The sequence below is a fragment of the Nipponia nippon genome, unplaced genomic scaffold, assembly GCF_047370975.1.
Source record: "Nipponia nippon isolate SJK-2023a ecotype South Korea unplaced genomic scaffold, ASM4737097v1 scaffold_3, whole genome shotgun sequence".
NCBI lineage: Eukaryota > Metazoa > Chordata > Aves > Pelecaniformes > Threskiornithidae > Nipponia > Nipponia nippon.
The window spans coordinates 4,607,846-4,626,553 of record NW_028262347.1 but is presented as its reverse complement, the minus strand read 5'-3'; the positions used below and the strand labels follow the sequence as shown (position 1 = coordinate 4,626,553).

At 52.5% G+C, this 18,708-nt stretch overlaps 1 protein-coding gene across 1 annotated transcript in view; it reads right to left on the bottom strand.

Moving 5' to 3' along the window:
* The window catches only part of PFKFB3 (6-phosphofructo-2-kinase/fructose-2,6-biphosphatase 3), a 43,740-nt gene extending 26,410 nt beyond the window's left edge, over positions 1-17,330 (bottom strand). Inside the window, exon 1 of the mRNA XM_087763793.1 lies at positions 17,180-17,330. Coding sequence (XP_087619919.1) covers positions 17,180-17,195 — 16 coding nt within the window. The 5' untranslated portion in view covers positions 17,196-17,330. The remainder of the gene's footprint in view (positions 1-17,179) is intronic.
* Between the last annotated feature and the right edge of the window lie 1,378 nt (positions 17,331-18,708).

Here is an 18,708-nt window from a genome sequence, read left to right as displayed (position 1 = left end):
GAGAAGCCAAGAAAATTGTCTGCAATGCTTGAGGGGAATGGGGGGCTTTCAAAAAGGTCAGAGATGAAACCAAATGGTTGCCTCCTCCTCTCGCCTGCCAGATGCTGAGCTGGTTTTGCTGCTGATGGGACTTTCTTTGCAGGGACTCGAAGTTTGCAAAAGCTCCTGAGGGTCGGACTTACAGTGGGGAAGGTTTTGCAAAGGCTGATAAAAAATGTTTGGGTTTGGAGAGGCAGCTGGAGTTCATGGTCCTTTGTGCCTGCAAGTTTTCAATCGCCTCCCTCCCCTTCGCCCCTCACAGGTATTTTGATTGCAAGAATCAATAAACAAGGAGTTAAGTGGGAACGGTACCTACATCATCGGGATATCACCGCTCCCTCTCCTCCCCTCACCCTCTCCCTCACCGTGCCGGAGCCCTGCTGCCGAGGGGACAGCGATGGGCTCCTGCATCAGCCCCTGTAACGCAGCGGCGTGGTTCTGCCATGGAAAAGAGCTTTTTCTCTTCTCTCCTTTTAACAAGATGGGTTTTCCTTCCTCATTTCTTGCTTTTCACCCCCCCTGCCCTCGCAATCACACGCTACCTTTTCTCCTCAACGGTATCAAACCTACGGTATCAAACCTGCAGCATCGACCCCGCTGCTGGCCAAAGAGCAACAGAAATTGGGCAAAATAATTTCTTCACGATATTATTTCAAGGCAGGGTTTCCTGCAGTGATTACGGGATGCTGCTCAGCACGGGACTCGCAGTCCCCTACCCTGAAATCAGAGGACAGCTCCCCATTGACACCTCTCGGTCTGCAACTGGGAGGGGTGAACCCTGCCAGGGGTGCAGGATCAGGGCAAGGCAGGGAACAACGCGTGCTCGGGGCTGCCCCTGAGCCAGCCCTCAAACATCAGAGAAATACACCCGTTCCCGCGCCGGGGGACAAGCCGTCCAGTTTTTGAGACTATTGCACTCTGTAATTGGACCTGATGTGCTCATGAAACCTCTTCCTTCCCCGATCGCAAGAAATTCAGGGATTTGCTAACAGCAGCCGAGCACTGAAATACCAGCAGAGCAAGCGCTCGGGGCTGCCGCACGCATGCCTTTGGGTGCAGCTTTTCTTAAAAATAGCTGCAAGCAGAGAAGGGGAAAATTCAAAGGGGTTCAGTCTCTGACATTGAGAAACAAGTGCTGAGCCCGAGAGGGGGAAATCCCCGCAGAGGCACGGGGCATTGCTCATCCCTGCTGTATCAGCCCCAGTCAAACATCGCGCCTGGAGCTGACCTTGCCTTTCCTGGCAGCCAAGAGGCAGGAAAAGCCACGAAGGGGTTGCAGAAATGCACGGGACCACTTTTCCCAGCACTCAAGCAACAAGCAGCAAAAGCCAGCTCTTGTGCACATGACCTCGCTTGCAACGATGGGCACTACCCAGGCGGTAAAAAAAAATCATTTCACTGTCCACTGGCAAAGGGGGCTCCCTATAGTTTTCTTTAAGCATTTTTCCAGCCATATTCGCCAACAGCCCGTGCAGGAACCGGGTTGCTTTTGCTCAGCCCTCTGCTCTGAGCTCCCTTGCACGCTGTAGCCATCGTGCTGGGTGCAACGCAGAAACTATTTCAGGGACGGTAAATCCTGCCTGAAGTCAACCCTCTGTCGTGCTATGCCCTCAGCCTTGCTAAAAGCAATTTATTGGTTTTAATTCTTTTACACTTAGGAGCCCTTCAAGCAGGAGGATGAGGGTTCAAACCTAGTTTCTTTTGAGCTGCCAGAGTTGTGCCCTAACTAGAGGCGTTTGGTTGTAATCGAGTGAGTTCAAGGTCGATAGGAAAGGAAACGGGAGAGTTGCAAACACATTGCCTGGCCGAGATGAATGTGGGGAAGAAGGAAGGATGAGAGCCTGGATTTAATCTCAGTTCCCCAAATTAGAAGCAAAATCACTCAAGGATCCCTTCATCATCCCCAGAGAAAGGTGGGTGCCCCTGACTGTGCTCAGGTCTTGGAGAGTCCCTGGGAAGACGCAGTAAAGCTCAAGGCCAGAGATGGGGAGGTGTAAGATGGGTGTCCAGTAGCCAGGACTGATGACCCCAAAGGAGCCTCCAAGACCGATGTTCTTATTTAAAATCCTAGGAAAGCAGTTTCATGTGTAATTTTTGAGAATTACATTCTAATTCTCAAAAACATAAATTTGGAAATAACGTTCTGAACCTGCAACGTTCATTGGAGCAGGGACATTTCTCAATGCTGGCAGGTCTGCTCAGAAACAGGTCCAGGAGGATTGAGCAATGTCCTGTGAAAGTTCCTGACCTTACAAGGCTAGTGTAAAACAAAACTCACCCCATAAACAGGCTAAATCATAAAGATAATTTACTCCCTAGGTTGCGGAGACAAATATGGTATTTTAAAAGTGGTTACAGGGTAATTAGATGGCAAGAGGTTGGGGATATTCCAGTCTCGGGAATCTGATACTGGTTCTCCTTGAAATGAAATCTGGCTGCAAAATTTCAGGCTTGGTCCCAACAGAAAGGGTTGAAGGGTGCGGATCAGTCAGAGACCCAAAATTCAGGGTTTGGCATTGTCAGTGACTCTGAGAGGCCAATATTCACATTAGTCTGACACTGGGTTGTGCCTCCTACTCCCAGGTACTTTTGGTTACATCAACGAAACACCTCCCCGTTTGCCCTGTGATTTTAGGGTACAAAAATCCCCACTGAAAGTCCTGGGATTTGATTTAGGGTGTAAATCCACAAGATGTTAAACTTGACTTTAGGTTACCTCATCCCTAAGCAAGATGCCACAACCACCTGCGACAAGGCACCGGTCCACCACAAAAATCCTGATGGTTTGAAAGAAAAGTGTGTTTACAGGGTTACTCTGTCCCAGCTGCCAGATCAGATATTACCCCTCCTGCTGCTGCCAGCATAAACCTGGCGTACGTTACCATAGTGCCTTCTCCAGATAAATCAGCAGAAATACAGCCCTGTGCTCCCACTTGATCCAGACCTAATTTGTGCTGCAAAGTGATGCAGCAAGTTGGAGATCCAGTGGGAAGGAGCTAAAATCCCAGCCTTCCTCTAAGCACGGATTGTTACAGGAGCCATTTCCATGGAGGTGCCCAATGGTTGAAGTTGGTTGTGTTCCTGAAAAGCTGAATTCCCAGCCCAGTGAGGCATCTGGGATGCAGCTTTCCTGGTCTCCTGCCTGCAGGGCCCCAGTGATGGACATGAAACCCCCAAAGGATGAGTCTATTGAACCCACTGAAGGTGGAAGATGGTCACCCTCCGGAAATCACAGCCTGTCATTATCCCATGGACTTTGCTATTGAACTATTTCCTAACGTCTTATTAACACCCACCTTTCATTAAGAGCGTGGATCGTTATCTCATCATTGCAGGTTATTAAATCCAACAATGGCAGAGGCTGTGGCCCTTCATTCTGGCGCTGACTCACCTTATGATGTAACAAGCCCGGGGCAGTGACAGCCTCAGCATTGCCATGGTGACCAAGAGGCTTCTAAAGAGTTGCAGGCAATGCTGTCATGAAGCCAGATACCCGAGAGATGCTGGGGAATCTCTTCAAAGTAATACAAAAAGCTACAACACAAAGCTCTCAGGAAGAAACCGTGGTGGTTTGTATTCCTGGTGATCAAGGAGGAGGTGCTTGTAGGCAGCAGCACGCGCCGCATTAATCATAGTCTAGGAAAAGGATATATTTTCATCCCTGCTATCAACCCCCACTAATATCAGTACAGTTCCTGACACAGGGGGTTTTGATCAGGGGGTGATTAAATGCCATCCTAACGAAGCAGCATCCCGGGACGATCTGCACCATCTGGAAGGCTGGGATGGAAATGTTCCCTGGGGGATGCTGAGCAGGGAGGAAGCGTTGCAGCCCCACACAGCTCCTGCTGTGTCTGCCTCCATCCACAGGAAAGCTGTGAGTAGTATTTGGGAAGGATTTATGTCATTTTGGGTGTCTGAAAAGGGCTGGTCACTTTTGACCACTTCTACCATCCACGGAGAGAAATGGGCACTCCTGGAGCAGCTCACTTGTCCTGCTGTGATTGTAAACGAGGCGTGTCCTGGAGGTGTTTGTAGCCTGTAAGCATGTTGGGAGACCTCAGTGCTGTCTACGTCCAAAGCCATCCAACGCACATCTCGGTGTGCTCCAGCACGAGGCAACCCACAACACAATTCCTTGTTCAATCCAGAGTCCCATGTAAGGAGGAAGAGTAGAGCTTTGATGAGGAGATATATTTCGAAACCGCATACGTGCTGAGGATCTTTCCACCCACACCCTTGTGAGAACGTCTGCCATATCGACAACCCGCTTGTCCCTGCTTCTTCACAGGGCTGGGATGATACAGGCAATGGCTGGTGATGGTTGCCCAACAGTGTCCTATGCACCTCAACCCTGTCCAAGAAGAACCACTTTTGGGATCAACACCATTCCTTGGGCTGAGCTGTTCCCTGGATCAGCCTCCCCAAGGGTTCACCTCTCCAATCAACTGATGGAAACCATGAGGCATCAAGAGGCGAGGTCTAAGCAGCCCACTTCTCCAGACTGTTGCCATGTGATTTTAAACCTGAGACCTGCAGGGACTGCTTTTAGGAAGTCTGTGAAACACAACTAAGAGGGAAAGCTTATGGTCAATAAGTTGAAATAGAGAATAGGAAGGTCCACAACTACACTGAAAAATGCCCAAGGACCAACCAACTGAAAAGCCATCATGAGATGGCAAAGATTTCTGAATTCTCTGCACCAGGAACAAAAATGATCAAGAGATAAAAGACGGATTGAGGCTCTGCCCTTCACACAGCAGACATCTCGAGGAGGGTTGGGGTTTTTTTTCAGCTGCAGGAGTCAGTCTGAGTTTCCATATATTTTGCTGGAGCTCTCTACAGTCAAAGCCTCCCCCAGGTAACCTTTCAGATCTCCAATTTCCTAACAACTCTCCTAACCAATTTTTTGGAGCCAAATCACTGGAATCAGATCACACAGATTGCTGGAATGCAGAAGTTAAATAACCAGATTTCCTTATCAGGGTTTTCTTAAAATTTTTCTGCTTATAGGGCAAAAATTTCCATTTATCTAATTCCTAGCAGATGTTTTTAATTTGTGCATTTTATTTAAACTTTTCCATGCCATGGAGACCTGGCTGGGGAAAAAAAAGGCTAAAATTGTCCAAAAATATCTACAGAATTTATTTATTCTCTCCCTGATATTTTCCAATCAGACATGAAAAATATTAACGGGAAATTTTTCTGGAATTTTGGGACAAGCTGAAACAATATGGGAAGCTTGCTGCCAACATATTTTCTCAAATGCATTTACATTTTCCAACCCGCAATGACAAGTTGCTAACAGCTCCTTGGAAAAAAAAAAAAGAAAATCCAGCTGAATGTTTAGATTTCTGCCCTGGAGTTTAACATATAGTAGCAAACCTGTGTTTGGATACCTGGCAGTTTGGTAGGGATCACGAGGGAAGATGCTGTGCTTCATAGCACTGGGGAGTGCCCCAGTTTCCTCCCAAAACAACTGCTGTTACTTGAGCTGAGAGCCAGAGCCATGAGGGGAGGGCACAGATGGAAGCACACGTTGGACACTGACCATGAGTCGTCCCCACCGAATACGATGGAGAAGGGGAAAAAACACTTTTATTGCATCTACTTCAGTATTTCTGGCAACACCACTCATCAGGGAATCAACAGCACAAACTCTGTGCCCCAAACAGGGTTCAATTTTTTCTTCTCACTCCTTGAGAACCAAACAAATGACTCCAGGAGACATGGGCTCATCCCACGTGTTCACCCACACCGTGCCCACGTGCTCCTCTGCACTGCGCTGGTGGGTCCATGCTTCTCCACTTGCACCTCCCTGGGCTGACGCCTGCGGTGACGGCAAGGTCAGAGCGAGGGTTTCACATTTCCCAGCCCGGCTGTTTACCCGGCGCTCAGGCTGAATTAAAACAACTGCTAGAGAGTGGCCTGAGTCAACAAGAGATCTGACAGCCACCCAACTCCCAGGCAGGCTCTCCTGCCAACTTTCCAATAAAGAGAGAGAGCCAGGCTTGGGCTCAAGGCACAACTTTCCTTTGCTTCACGTTGTGCATTTGTCACCTGGGCTTGGATAGTCCCAGGCACCTAAATGATGGGCACCTCATTCCCACTGCTGGGTGAAGGTGCTTGTGATGCCTCATGAGTCAGATGGATGGTTGGGTCTCCCGATGCGTGCGTTGAGCCAACAGGAGCTACAGTCGGCAGCCATCGGGGTGCCGAGACCCACGGAACTTTGCATGGGCAGAGCCCAGAGCACTTCCCAAACCCGCCAGCTATGCAAAAGAAAGGTCTTTCTGCAGTTGTGGCTAATGGGGATCCCACCAGCGTGGGCCTGGGGTGAAGGCAAGGGTGGCCAGAGGGTCACAGTAGCTGCAGTCCCCCACGTCTGCAGGACATGCTCTGAGCACGGATGCGTTGCGTGTCCCCTCCCTGTCCTGCCTTAAACACAGATGGTCATTCCAGAGCTGACAAGCTAAATAGCCCTGAAAACCCATCTCATGCAGGGTCCAATCCAGCCCTCCACGCCTGGACAAGCAGAGCTCCCTCAGACACGTGCAGGAGCACACGCAACCGCCTCGATCCCTGGCAGCCTGCGCCGCTGCTGCCTTCGGATGCTACTCAAAAATCTGGTCCTTTTGCATTCAGACAGAGTCAGTCATTGACGAAACGGGGTGACTAAGACGGCGCTGGCACACGCCAGCCCCATCCCACGTTGCCTTGTCTTGTCTTGTTTGCAGCTGGGCCGTTAGCCGCCAAGGCCACCCAACCCCATTACTGCAAGCACAGCATAGCAGGACATCCAAAGCCAAGCCAGAAAAGGCAACCTCAGGTTTTCCAAAATTTGGACTTGTAAAGCCATACCCAAAAAAGGCCTCTTCCCACCCTCATGTCCTCTACCAAGAAGTTGCCCAAATTGCTGCCGCTGTGACAGCCATAAACCTTTTAATGGTTTATTAAATTGCTCTCCTATTTACGATGCAAATGTGTTTGACTTGGTTTAGTTTCTGAGCAGCTCAGCTGCACCTAAAAATTATGAAAAGAAAAAAAAGGAGAGGGGAAACACGGCAGCAACCAGAGGTGATTTCATGTTTAAGAGCACCAAAGGCTTTTGCTGACTGTGTTCCCTCACGTACATGTTCTCCACAGCTGGTAGGAGGTGGAAATCCATTCCCTGCCTTGGCAAATCAACCTTGGAGAAACAAATAAAGACAAAAATCACTGCTGGCAGGTGCCTCTTCTGTCTGGACTCGTCCTGCTAGGGTCAATTCAACAACATGGAGATTTCGGCGGTGAAGCCATTTCTGAGTCCCTCTTCCCACCCCAAAGCCTCATCCTCAGCTGTGAACTGGATCCAGCGCTCCAGCTGTGAAACGGACCCAGGCTGGAAAATAAAAAATAAACAGCTTTTTTTTCTTCGATATTTTTATTTTTTTGCAAAGGGAATGCTGTTTCGCAAGTGTGGATCCATCCCTGGAGCTGTGGTGTTGGCACAAATTGGGGCAGTATCCCCCATTGCTGGGTATGGAGGGGCTTCATGGCGTTGCCCAAGCCCAAATCACAGCCTCAGCCACATCCTACTGTTCCTGTTAGAAATCCCTTGCTAATAAGGAGGATTTCTAAGAAAATCAGTGAGCAGGAGAAAAAACAAGTCAAAACCTCAAATTTCTGCACCAGGCATGCTAGAGTCTCCTATTAGCATCAAGGTGGGATGCTCGCCTGGATCATAGCTGGGATGAAGGGACAAGTTTCCTCCAATTAAATTTCTATCAGTGACTAAGAAGCCTTTATTCTCCCCTTGTGCAGAATAACCCGGCAGTGCCCGTCTGCATTTTTAGGGGCAGAATAATTCAGTATTCTTGGGCCAGGCACTCAGTCCCTGCCTTCAAGCCCACGAGCAAGCCACGCGCAGTGCAACCCAGCCTTATTCCCTGGCAGAAGCAGCCGGAGCATCCCGGCTCTGGAGAGACCGAAACTGGGAAGTCACATCCCCCCTTGAGGCTTGTGGCCAGATCTGGGTGCAGGAGGCAAGACGCCCCATTTTTCTCCCAGTACCACTGGAAGAAAAACACTCCTATCCCAGCGTGTTATTCCTGTTGTTTACCAGGCTCAGCTGTTCTCCGTGTTTCTTGGAAATAGCCAGAAAGCCAGGCAGTCCCCCCAGCACTGGCGATAGTTGTTCATGCCCCTTTCGCATGTCTCTGGAGGAGGCTGCAGCTGCTGGGAGGGACGGTGGTGGTGCTGGGTGACGGAGAGGTCAGGAAAGCAGAGCCCGGCAGCGTTTCCTCCTGTGTGCATGTGAACGGGGCATGCACAGCCCGTGCAGCTTCCCGGGGCCGGCACGTGCTCCGGCAGCCCTGCGTCCCCGTCATCCCTCTCGGGCAGCCGAGCATGGGCTCCCGTCGGTGGCCATGTGCCAGCGGGCCATGTACGGCCAAAAAATAATAAACAAATCAGTAAACAAGTTCACCTCGCTGCCCTGCAAAAGGTTCTCCCTGCATCAGGTTGGGCAAACAAGCTTTAGAGTTGACTGCCAAGGCATTGGGGAGGGAAATAAATCAGGTTGTCTGGAGGGTTGCAGACATTTCACACCAGCTTTGCCGCGTCCCTGCCCAAATGCTGGCTGCCAAGGGCTGCTGGCCCCACCAGGCAAGCCCAAACTGGGGCTAGGGCTGGACAGGAACACAGCAGCACCTCCTTTTCCCAGTGGATTTATCGTCACCCCTTTCCCAGCTCCGATGCAGCATCATTTCTCCCCAAGCCATTTCATAGGGAGGTATTTGTCCATCTCAGACTCCCCACCCTGTCCTCAAATAACCTATTCCAGAGCTGAGCAAAGCTTTCCCTGATTTCCAACCCAAAGCTCCCCAGGTGGGGTTTTAACACCCTGCTCCTGCCCCCATGGGTTGATTTTGAAGCTCCGCGTTGCACTGCGGTAAGGTCTGGACGAGTGTTGCATACCAAAATGCACTGACATGGGGGACACGCTGCAGGATGCTCTGGCACGGCCAGGTTTAACGCAGAGAGCACTGGATCTGCAGATAAGAGCAGCTAAAGCCACAACCACAGCAGCCTCCAGCGTATCGCTGCACCCTCCTGTGCCTCAGTTTCCCCTGCCTCGAGTGATAAAGCTGGAAATTCTCCAGTGAGGACTGAAGGACTGGGGAGAGGGGGAATAAAAAAAATCTCAGCAGCCCACTATGAACAAACAGCATGATGCCCCTGGAGAAAAAACAATAATAATGAAAATCCAAAAGGAAAGCCCAATTCCAGAGTGTTTTAACAGGAGGGTGGTACAAAAGATGCAGGAGACTTGGTTTTCTGGCCCGGATGGTGCTGGTTCCTCAGCACCAAGGAAGGGCACATCTCACTCCGGGAAGAGGTTTAATCTGGGATGGAACAGGGTGGGCAACACCACGGAGATGTTTCCAGAATGGGATATATGGGAGAGCACAAAATGAGAGCAATTTTGTGCTCCAGGAAGGAGAAACCAGGGATGGAAAATATGGGAACAGCTTTCAGTCTGAAAAAGGATATTATAAAGAAAATGGTAACTGTCCTCAGTACCAAGGAAGGCTGAAGGCAGATATAAGAAACGTTGCCTAGGTATTAGGGAAAGCCTAATACCTCTTGGGAGGACAAGGAATCCCCCAAGGGAAAACACAAGGGAAATTTGAAACTGCTTGTGTAGGTTTGATCTGGACTCCCAACCAGGGCCTGTCCCCATCTCCTTTTTTTTTCAGCCTTAAAATGTGGTTATGCAGGGGAAAAAAAAGTGGGGTGCCCTGCAGGGACGTGTGTGCCTGCGTGTGCGTGTGTGCACGCACGCACCAGGCAAACAGGGATCACGCCTCGCTGGCTGCTGGTTTTGAAATCCTCCCACGTCCCTCCATGAAAAACCCGTGGTCATCTGATTTAAAGCCTTTGGAGTTGTTTTATGCTGAGATTAATTTCTCCATCGTTGAGGGTGTGTTAGGGAAGGGTTCGGCATGCCAGCCGCCCTGCCGGCACGGGCTCCTGATGGCAAGAGGAACGTCAGAGATGGTGGGATGCCAGGTAGAGAAGTGGCCCAAGGGGTGTTGGTGGTGTGACCTGAGAGCTAGGGTGAAGTCCAAGCCCATGTTGAGCTCCCTGCAGAGGGGTCGGACCCTTCTCCACAGTCCAAGTCCAACCTAGCCCAGCCAGCTTGGCTTTTCCTACATAACATGGCCACCAAGCCCAGTCTTCAGACGGTGGCATGGATAGAAAGCACCGGGGTCATGCCTGCTCACCATGTAAATACAGCACAGGGGAGCCTTTCTCAGTCCACGCAGGAGTGAGGCAAGACACCAAGAGGAAGGTTTTCCAGCGTTCGGTGGGTTAATTGGTGGGTTGCTGGCCCTGGTAAGGCAGGTTACAGGCATATCAGCCTGCTCTCAGGTTAGGAGATGAGGAGATGCTATCAGCGACTGCATCTTTACGTGGTTTCAATTCCCAGACTCAGGAAGTCTGAGAGGTTGTAACAACTTATCTCTTCCCACCGGCTGGTTTCTGTGGAGTGATTGGGGTGCAGAGCGGGTCCCAAAAACCCCCACTGGACCTTACAGCTCCCCTATAGGGAGCTGCACACCCTTTACAAGCTTCTTTCCCCAGTTTCAAGTTGGGTGGTGGTCCCATCTCCAGCTGCTGGCAGCGAAGGACATCCCACCTCCCCACCACAGCCTGGCACGTCCTCCCCTGCACCAACGCCGTGAGACGTGATGGGCTTTGCTGCTTGCTTGTGCACAACCCCGTGAGCATCATCGGGAACACAACTGCTAGGCACAGTGGCTCCTTAAACCCATTAAAAACTCTCCATGAGTGGTTGTAAATGCTAAAGAAAGCATAACGTCAAAGAGGCAGTGGAGAGGTCGCGCTCACCAAGTGCTTTCTTGGAGCTGCAGGGAGCAGGGACGTGCTGGGACGGGTGTGATGGGGGGACAGACACCTGCTCCTTTGGGTCGTTTACTCACGTTTCGCTCAAGAGGCCGGCGAGGAGAAAGGGAATGAAACGAAACCAGGAGTCAGAAGGAAAATACCCGGGCAAGAAACACTGTCCAGGGGGCAAAGCAGGACACAAGGGGGTTTCCAGCCTTCCAGGAAAGGTGTTCACTGAAAACAAGGTGATAGTTTGACTCAGGCACGAGCTGGTGAGTCAGGAGAGCTGGGGCCAGCTCTGCTGCACATTTCCTCCCTGCCCTTTGAGCAGACGGCTGTGAGCGGGCGCCCACACCGTCACCGTCACCGTCACCGGGACGGCCCCTGCGGGGAGCTGTGGTGGGCAGGAACCCCCCAAACAGCTCCCGACTCCCCGCTCGGCTTCTCCCCATCCGTGTTGCTTGGAGGCATTGCTCATTGATGCTCGTAAATCCTCCCCGGTGCCTTTGAGGGGAAGCGCTGGATAAAAACTTTTCCAAGCCTGCCAAGAAAGCACGACATCAAGGAGCGACGGGTGACGTGACCAGCAAACGCAGCAGCATGTGGATTTGCAGGGCATTGCCAGCAAGCCAGAAAGCAGCCCAAAGTGACAGAATTATCCCTTTTTATCCCCAAAAGCTGTAGAAATGCAAATCTCCACCCTTAGCTGTAATCACTCTGAAAAAGCAGACAGTTTCCCATCAGAGGGTGTTATAGTCTGACTGTCTGCAGAAGCTGTGGTATCGAGGAAATGCTCGATAGAGAAGGGGACACAGAAATAATAACGCCGGGATGTGGCACTGCCCTGCCCTTTCCCTGCAGGCTCATGTGCAAAAGGCACCTCTGCTCCTGCTAACAAGAGCCTCCTTGATCTCAGCAAGCAGAAACGAGACCAGAAGGCGTCACAACTTCTGCTAACAGAGAGTGAAAAGGCTTAATAAAGAGCAGTATTGTTATAGCGGCCGGGCTGTCTACCCGCTCCTCCCAACATGCGGCTGGAAATTGCAGCGCTTGGTGGCAGAAATCACCTCCTCAATGGCATTTCTCCTGCCCAGACAACTCCTGTTATCACTTTTCCTGCTGTATAATAACTTCTGCCACCTTTGGATAGGAGCTGCTCACAGGAGGTTGCTCTGATGGCCACTGGCAGAGAGGAGGCACGGGAAGGTGGACATCAGCAGGGCTTGTGCAGGTCTACCAGGTGCTCTTCTCCACCCAGCATCGTGGGATGCTGCAAACCTCCATGCAGACAAGCACCCCATCGTGGCTGGGAGGTGGTGGTTGAGAGACATCCAACACAACATATCTGCAGTGGGGTCAGGAGATGCGACACACGGTGAGGTCTCTTTGCAGAGCAGCTCTGTGCCCTGCAAGCATCCCGAAAGCTGGATTTGGGGGTTGCTGTTATAGAGTCTCCAAGATCTCCAAACAACTTGGCTGAAGGTGAGTGAATAGGTCCTTGTGGAAGTACGTGTGATGTGGGGAGGGAGGACCCTGGGAAGATTAGGGCTGGTTTTTCAAACCTCATGCTCCCCGCTGCGTGGTGGGTGCTCAGCTCCTCCAGCCCCTTGTTAGCCCTGAGGTCGTATTCATCTCAGCTGCGTGCTGCCAGCTTGGACCCAAGTGCCTGGCTCTTCTTGAGGTCAATGGCAATGGAGAGGTTGCCACTGGGGCCATTGTGCCTTTCCATCATCAAATCACCCTCCTCTGGGCCTGCCCGTTCCTGGCCTCCTGGGGCGACCTGGATGTCTGGCTTACGCTGTACACCTCACTCCACAGTGCTAAGGAAGGTGAGAGCCGTCTCACCCCATGTGACATATGCAAGGATGCCCACCAGATCGTTCTCAGCCTGGGAAGAGATGTTTAATCCGACTCGTGTGCAGCGACCACGAGGCATGGCTTTCTTTCCCACTTCCAGCCCAGCAGATGAAGGACAGAGCTCAGGTTTCAGCCTCAGACCCCTCAGGAGCTCCCCAGCCTCTGTGCTTGTGCTTTTTCCAGCATCCCTCCTTCTTCTCTTGCCTCTGCAAGCTGTGGCTGCTCCTCCAGATGCTGCACATGATCCAATGCTGGTCCATCATGCCCATGGCTCTTCTAATCTCCACCTTGCTATGAGCTCTTCTCATTTATCCTGTGAAGACAGCATGCTCAGCACAGCCAGCTGCAGTCGTCCAAGCTCTGCCTGTGCCTGCATTGGTGTTGCAGAACCACAGCTGATGTCCATGTCAGCAGCAAAGCCCCTTTGCAGGGACACAGTGTCCACCATCACCTCTCCAAACCACAGCCTGCACCCACCTCTGCCACCAGCATGATCCTCCTCGGTGGTCCCAGAGAAGACCATCAACAGACAAAATCAACACCAATGACAAGTTGTGCCAGGGGAGGTTTAGGTTGGGTATTAGGAAAAATGTCTTCCCTGAAAGGGCTGTCAGGCCCTGGCACAGGCTGCCCAGGGAAGTGGTTGAGTCCCCATCCCTGGAGGTATTTAAAAGACGGGTAGATGTGGTGCTTAGGGACACGGTTTAGTGGTGGACTTGGCAGCGCTGGGTTAACGGTTGGACTTGATGATCTTAAAGGTTTTTTCCAACCTAAATGATTCTATGATTCTGTGCCTCCAGAATCTGCCCCCTCATCAAGCAGGGCCCCAAGTCCTCTTTCTTGCCCAACTCCAGCCATGCATCACCACATAGGATCCTTTGCTCACACAAGCAGTAACATGCCCTGATGACTGGTGATCCAAGCAGCACCCAGCAGGTCCCCCATCCAACAGCTGAAAGCCAATCTACACCTTTACATATACCCATAAATATATATATTCATGGTGCCATGCATTTTTTTTTCAGCTGGGAAGCACCTTGCACCACGCATCTGCCCATGCCCTTGCCAACTTGCTAACGGCTGTACCCATACCCTGGGGAGCCAGTCGCTCCCAGCATTGTGCGTTCGATCTCTGCTCGCTGGCTTTCAGTCTTATCTCCAGCTCCTTCCCAGCCAGCAACACCACCAGGATCTCATTTGTCCTTTGACAAATGACAAATGTCCCGCTCTTTGGCAATATCCTGGCTGCTTATCACCTGCACGCTCCCAGGCTTCCTCACGTCAGCTGCAGTAATTAAATCATACTTTTCAGGCGGGGCAAAGGGCATTTTAGGTGAAAGCTCCCAACACCTCCTGCTGCAGCCACGGATGGGGCTTTGCCAGGGTAACGGCACCGCTTGGGGATCAGGACTTTCTCCTGCGCTCCCAGCTGATGCGGTGACGCTGTAAGAAATTAATTCCTGCCCTAAGCTCCTTCCTTCCAGCTGTCCTCCAGCATCTCTCCTAGAAATACCTTTCTTTAATAGCTGAAACTGCCAAATGCCTCAAGGTCAGCTAAATGGCAACTGTTGTACAGACATGAAGTGCAGATCCTGAGGCGATGCCACTGGTTACGATGCCCAGAGAGAAAGCGCACAGAACAGAGCCAAGGCAACGAGGATTTAGCACTTGTTGGGGAGACCCGGAAAAGTGATGCCAAAGCTGCAAGCAGTGAGAAACCGGCAGAGCTAGGGGTGGAGTTTGCATTTTACTCCCCAGGATCGTCCATTTCCACACACAGGGGTGTGCAAAGACAGCTCAGGGCCTGCAAAATGCACATCTCAAAGTCTCCCTGTGCCTCAAGCTACCTGGGGTTTGCAGAGCAGCAGCCTTTAGGCAGAACCTCCTCTTTGCACCCCGGGTCTGGGTGGCCATGAGCAAGCCCTGGGGTGAGACGCTGCTCCTAAAAGGCTCCCAAGGAAAAGGCTCAGCCTCCTCACCGAGCTGGCTGAAGTCCTCATTTTCCTCTGGGAGGATCGGGCAGGCATCCTGACTCCAATTCGGCTGAGGCCACCACCTTCAGCAAGAATTTTTAATGCACCAAGTTGAACTACAGGGAAAATATCTTCATGCCTGTCTCTTCTGCAAACTAAGGATATGCACAGCTCACGCTGTGCAGCTTTTGAAAGGCAGCCAGAAGACCGTGCTCTCCACAACCCTCCTGCCCAGTGGCTTATAGATGTGCCCATGGGAAGCCCAGGCAGCCCAGCTGCAGCCACTGAGCAGTGCTTTAGGCACAGCTGGTGACATGGGGTCCCACTAACCCAACGGGATGCTATCAGCTGGGGTCACGTCTACACAGACCGCAGCCAGGCCTAACAGAGAACCTTGACAAGCATTGTCATGGCCAAACTCACACAGTCTGTCCTAGTCTAAGTGAGAGACAGTCTTCACCTGCAAGAAGAAGGGGTCCTTGGGCGGTCTCCAGCATGAGCTGAGCATGCACATGCACAAGCGATGGACGAAACCCATCCACGCTGGCCTCTCTGCCACGTTGGACTTTCCCAAGGTGGAGCTGCAAGTTGACACAAGGAGCTGCTGGCAGCTGCTCTGGCATTTCAAGGTTGACCTCTAGAGGATGTTAGCAGAGGAGGTACGGCTGCAAGGGTGATACAATCACTGCAGAACCGAATTGCCCATAGCAAGGTCCCGAGGACTTGCAGGTTAGCTGTGCCCCAGGTATCTACCAGCAACGGCAAGCACAGTGTGGTGCCCCAACAAACGGGTCGTCCCCAGTTCAGGTGTGCTGGGCAGGACCGAATGGAAATGCATCCTCATTACTGCAAACCCACCATGCGTCCCCAAGCACTGAAGACCTGCCTGTCATTTCTGTCACTGGGATCCCTGCTGAGGCTGCAGCAGGGCCGCGTGGGCTGCCCTCCAGCGTGGGAAGCTCCCCCCGGCTCTCCGTGCTCACCCCCAAGGGCTCAGCGCTTTCAAAGCCTGACACGCTCTGCTTTCCTCCAACCGCCCACCCCCCAGCATCTCTCCTTCTGCTCTAAACGAATCCGTTTATCACCTCAAATTAAATCAAGACCTGAAGTCTGCTGCGCTGTCAAGATGCGAGGGTGTGAACCACATCACGCTTCATTGAGCCTTAAAAGGCAACATAAATCTCCACTCCTGAGATCACGGGCTCTGCGAACATCATTGCGGGCAAACTGCCGCACACCCAAAACATCCTCCCCAGAGCAGGGACAGGTGACAAAAACAAATCCAGCCCTCTCTCCCAAATTTTCATTCCCTCCCTGCTGCCCTTTCATGCCATGCCAGCCTCAGTGTGTAACATCTCCGCAGCGGTACCCTCTGCCCCTGCCCCAGCACCGCCAGCTCCCAGCACGGCACTGGCTGCCCACTGGTCCAGAGACACTGCTTTGCTTCAGCAAAGCACCTGGGTTAGATGCTGAGCAGCATCTTCTCCCTGTGTCCTTGCACACCCTGCCTCCCCTGGCTTTGGTGTCTCCTGGAGAAGACTTTTTCCCCTCCGTTTCTCCTCCCAATAGAGCTGCTAGGACAAGGGGCCACCATGAGCATCCTGCCCACCATGCCCACACTATGATACCCTGCTGGGATGAGGAGGAGGTGACATTAAGGGCCTCTGCTTCACAGCAGCCTGGAGAGGATGGAAAACGCATCCATCCTCCCTGTGGGGCAGCACAGGAGCAGCCATCAGGGCTTTAGGTCTCATAGCTGGGTCCTTCTTGCCCCATGCTTCCAAGCCAGGGGATGGCAAGGGGGGGATTTCTGCCCGCTGCTGGGATGGAGGTTTTGGGAAAAGAGATGGTTTGGGGTGCAGATCGGAGAGCACCACGGCGTGAAAGAGGGCTGCCCAGGTGGGGTACTCCTCTCAAAAGCCGTTTACCTCCCCGGTCTCTCCTCCCAGGCTCCCAATGGCACAGTTCCTCCAGTGGAGCATCTCCCAAGGACCGCCACAAATGCACGCAGGTTGCCAGTTCTCAGCCTGCATCGCCCAAAACAACCCCCAGCATCACCCTCCTGCCCAGAAACCTCCTTCATCCTTCTCATCCTCAGCCCTCGCACCGCCCAGAGCAGCTTATTCCCCCAGAGCAAGGAGAGACGAAAAACCCCACAGCCAAGGGAAGGCGGAGGGGAGACAGTTGCCCTTTTCAGGCTGCATTTCTAACCCCCCCCACCGCCTCCAGCATCGTGGGGGGTCCCCCACCCTCCCCCGAAAGCCAGCGGTGCAGCAGAGCCCGGCGCTCCCATCTCCCACCCCTCCGAGGTGGCACCGCACGGGGCGCGGACCCCAACCCCAGCCCCGCTCCCCCAGGTCCCCCCATCCCGGCCGCGGGAGCACCCAGGGGTGCTGCCCCCCGCATCCAGCCCCTACCTTTGCGGAATGGCATGAGGCTGCGCTCGGACGCCTGCCTTCCGCGGTCCCAGATGCCTTGCTCTTCTATATATATATATCTGTATATATCTCTTCTTTATTTCTATTTTCTTCCTTCTTCCTCCTTCTTCTTTTAGAAGGAAACGGACATATTTGGGCAAAGCCCGGCAGAAACCAGCGTCACTCGGAGGCAGGCACTGCAGACAGGGGGAAGTTCTTGCCATTTCGGAGCTTTTAACCCTTCGCTTCCCGGAGACAGCAGGGCTGGGAGAGAGGTGACGGGGACAGGACAAGGAGCTGATGGCCTTAGAAAGGGATGGAAGGCACTGGGAATTGGTTTTTGGTTTGGTTTGCGGTGGTTTTTTTTTTTCCTGGTAGGACCAGTACAGAACTGAGTGTAATGGATGTGGGTGGGATAATGGAATTTTGGCCTCCCACATCACCTCTGCCGATCTTCTGAGCTCAGCAGAGCACCGATCCCATCTTCTGGGTGGTGGCACTGGGCCAAGCTGGGAAAACTCCACTGCTTCCAACACCAGGGAGCCAGAAACTCAGACCCCCCCTGCTTAGCATCTCCCGTCTGCCCTTGCACAGGATGGACCACCCAAGGCCGAGGCAATTGGCCGTTCAGATCCTGCTGTGCAAATCCCCCTCTCCTGGGATCACAGCAGGGACAGGCGGCGTGGGGCTGGGACGAGCTGTGAGCCAAGCCCAGAGTTTTGGAGCACAATCAGGTCTGTGTGGCTTAATCTCTACCATTCAACCTGCAGCTCAGGTTGCAGCAGGAGGTGAAGGTGGAGCATTACCGCCTGGGAGAGTTGTTTATTTTTACTGTGGTTCCTTTACTGCCCTCCCTGGAGGTAGAAAGAGGCATCGGCTTGGAGCTAGTTCAAGAGAAACTCCAGCAATAGCATGAGCTCTCTGCTGTGTCTTTGCTCCCTGCAGAACCATTGCTCCCTCCTGGAATCACCAAGACCTTCCTCAGACCACCCCTGCACTGGTGGCCGTGGTGGTATAAAGCCTCCTTGCCCATCTACTGCAGGCTCCAGCCCCATGCAGACCACCATGATGGTCAAGGTGAGCGCTCTTCATCTGCTCCAGTGCAGAGTCTGTCAGGTTTGGCTTAAACCGCCCTGGAGAAACCTGTTTAAGCCAGTGGGTGAAGAGCACTCCAAAAAAACACCCCCCGGGCTCTGTTATGAGAGCTGTAACTCCAGCAGGGATAGCAGGGATATCAACGGCTTACATGGCATTGCTGTCTCTGCTCTGCTCTGGGTGGGGGGAGATGTCCCTGAGCCTCAGCACCGTGTAAGGGACAAAAGCATAGTTTTGGTGGCCTGGGCTGCTGGGCTTCCTTCCAGCAACTGGAACCAGTCGCAGCAGCTGGTTTCTACCCTGTTCCCACTGAACACGGCAGGACATGCTGGGGCTGGGTCTCTGCCCAGGCAAATTGAGCAGGCAATCATTTTCTTGGGTAAAAATCATCCAAAAATGGAATTTCCCAGGACATTTAGCAACCCTAAAGCGCT